The sequence below is a fragment of the Myiozetetes cayanensis genome, unplaced genomic scaffold (assembly GCF_022539395.1).
Source record: "Myiozetetes cayanensis isolate MyiCay16 unplaced genomic scaffold, myiCay2020 scf1306, whole genome shotgun sequence".
Taxonomy (NCBI): domain Eukaryota; kingdom Metazoa; phylum Chordata; class Aves; order Passeriformes; family Tyrannidae; genus Myiozetetes; species Myiozetetes cayanensis.
Window position 1 is genome coordinate 882 of NW_026086945.1, and position 2,611 is coordinate 3,492.

Sequence of the window (2,611 nt, forward strand, 5' to 3'; positions counted from 1 at the left end):
GCAAGGGGCCAACGACCCCTGCCCACATCATCTTCCTCTCCATCACCTTCCTCAGCCCTATGGACGACCTGTACCACTGTGTTCCAAGGGGATTTGTATCTCTCTTGCAGAGTGGAGACAAGCCAAGGAGGAACTCAGCTCTGATAATGGGGGATATCCAATTAAAATTGCTATAGACACAGTGGGCCCTACAGTGAACTTGTGCAACAAAGTCACATTGTACAATATTCTGGCTGGTTTCACATGCGAATATAATCACTTTCTCACCTCTCTATGCTCCACTGATCATCTGAATCAAAATTCCCCCCCTCACACCATGGTAACCATTATACATTCTCATTGTTACCACGGTTACCATGGCAACCATTGTGCATTCTCACTGTGACCTCACTTACCATAGTAACCATTGTGCATTCTCATTGTGACCTCGGTTACCATGGCAACCATTGTGCATTCTCACTGTGACGCCAGGTGCCATGGAAACCATTATGTATTCCCACTTTTACCTTGGTTACCATGGCAACAACTGTGCATTCTCATCGTGACGTCGGTTACCATGGCAACCACTATATATTCTCATTGTGAATTTCATTACCATGGCATATCTTTTGCATTCTCATTGTTACATTGGTTACCATGGCAACCATTATGCAATCTCATTGTTACGATTGGTTACCACAGCAACCATTATGAAGTCTCATTGTTACTGTGGTTACCATGGCAACCATTATGCAATCTCATTGTTACGATTGGTTACCACGGCAACCATTATGAAGTCTCATTGTTACTGTGGTTACCATGGTAACCATTATGCATTCCCAGTTATTTACCATGGCAACCATCTGTAACACACAGATAATATAAAAATGCCAAAAATTGTTTCTGCCTGTCAAAAACTTCCTATCAAACATTCCCTGTCAGCTCTCTGCCAGAAGTTTTCACCAGGACTTCCCATGGCACTTTTCCTGCCAAAAGATCCTGTTATTGTTTATGGTTATCATAGCTCCTCCAACATCTGAACTGGCTACGTGCCAAAAAACCATGTTCAAGCTCCTGTGAACACTATATGAAAATTGAGGGCAAATTTTGGAAAATCAGGGAGAGGAAAGGGAGAAGAACTGGTGACTGTAGCCGAGAATCTCTGCCCACCTCCCCTCACCTTTTCTCCATGGAAACTGCAACACTAAAGAAACATTAAAAGAAACACTAAAGAAACACTAAAACTACCACTAATACAGAATAAGATTGGACAGTGCTCTACACTAAAGCAATTGTTGAAGCAATTCTACTCAAGTTGGCACCAAAGCAAGAATTACGAATTAAAGATGGATGGAACTCCCCCAGACCAACAATCGTGGGGAGATCTCTGCTCTCAACCTCCAGCACTGACCTTGGGGGGTCCCAGCCAAGGCAGGAATCTCCACACACCCTCCAAGAAGGGTTCTGTTGGCACAACCTGACCCTGAGAAAGGGGACTGGCCCTTTCTGGTGGAAAGGGATGGACTGACAGTCACTGGACTCCAGGGGTTGCCTCACCATCAGGGGGTCATTCGGGGTGGGAGCAGCGGCCAAAGCTCTTCCCGCAGTCGGGGCACTCCAGGGGCTTCTCCTACCGGTGGGTCTGTTGGTGTCTGGTCAAGTGGGAGCTCTGGCTGAAGCTCTTCCCACACTCCTCACACTTGTAGGGCCTCTCCCTGGTGTGGATGCGCCAGTGGGTGATGAGGTTGCTGTTCTGGTTGAAGCCCTTCCCACAGTCGGTGCAGCGGAAGGGCCTCTCCCCTGTGTGTGTCCGCTCATGCACGAGGAGATGTGAGCTGGTCCTAAACCTCTTCCCACATTGCAAGCACTTGTAGGGCCGTTGCCCAGTGTGGATACTCTGGTGTTGGATCAGGTTGAATCCATCAGTGAAGCTCTTCCCACACTCCCCACACTTGTAGGGCCGTTCCCCAGTGTGGATGAGCTGGTGCCTGTGGAGCTTGGAGCTGTCCCTGAAGCCCTTCCCACATTCCCTACACGTGTAGGGCTGTTCTCCAGTGTGGATGTGCTGGTGCCTGAGGAGGTTCCAGCTCTGGCTGAAGCTCTTCCCACATTCCAAGCACCTGAAGGGCTTCTCCCTGCTGGGAGGCTGCTCAGGGACCACCAGCTCGGAGCTCCGGCTCAAGCTCTGGCCGCCTTCCCGGCACAGGACGGGTCTTTCCTCCTCAGAGCTCCCTGGGCTGGCTTTGCAGCCCCTCCTCCGGGGGCATCTCCGAGCCTTTTCCTCCCCGCTGCCTTCCTGCACCGGGGAGCCCTTCAAAACGGCCTCTCCCACCAGGCTCTGCCGGGGGGATTTGTCCTCCGTGCTCTCCATCCTCAGATCGGGGCCTGGGGCAGGAAGGAAGAAGGACAGGCAGGGGATTTGCCTCTGGTCCAGAGGGAAGCCCAAGGACATCCCCCAAATTCGGCCCCGGCAGGACCGCGGCACCAGCGGGGTTGTCCTACAGCCGGGGACAATGCTCAGCTGCCACAGGCACCACAAGACAGGGCCAAAGGGGCACTGACTTCCTCCTCACCTGCCTGGGGGGTCCGTGGCTTTTTCCTCTTCCTTGCAGTCTCCTCCTCCATCAGCCCA

At 51.6% G+C, this 2,611-nt stretch overlaps 1 protein-coding gene across 1 annotated transcript; it reads right to left on the reverse strand.

Annotated features, from left to right (window-relative positions):
- Positions 1-1,001: 1,001 nt before the first annotated feature.
- LOC126636530 (gastrula zinc finger protein XlCGF49.1-like) lies at positions 1,002-2,350 on the reverse strand. Its single transcript, XM_050308828.1, has one exon. It carries the CDS (start codon positions 2,348-2,350, stop codon positions 1,610-1,612), a length of 741 nt encoding a protein of 246 aa, XP_050164785.1. The 3' UTR covers positions 1,002-1,609.
- Positions 2,351-2,611: the final 261 nt, after the last annotated feature.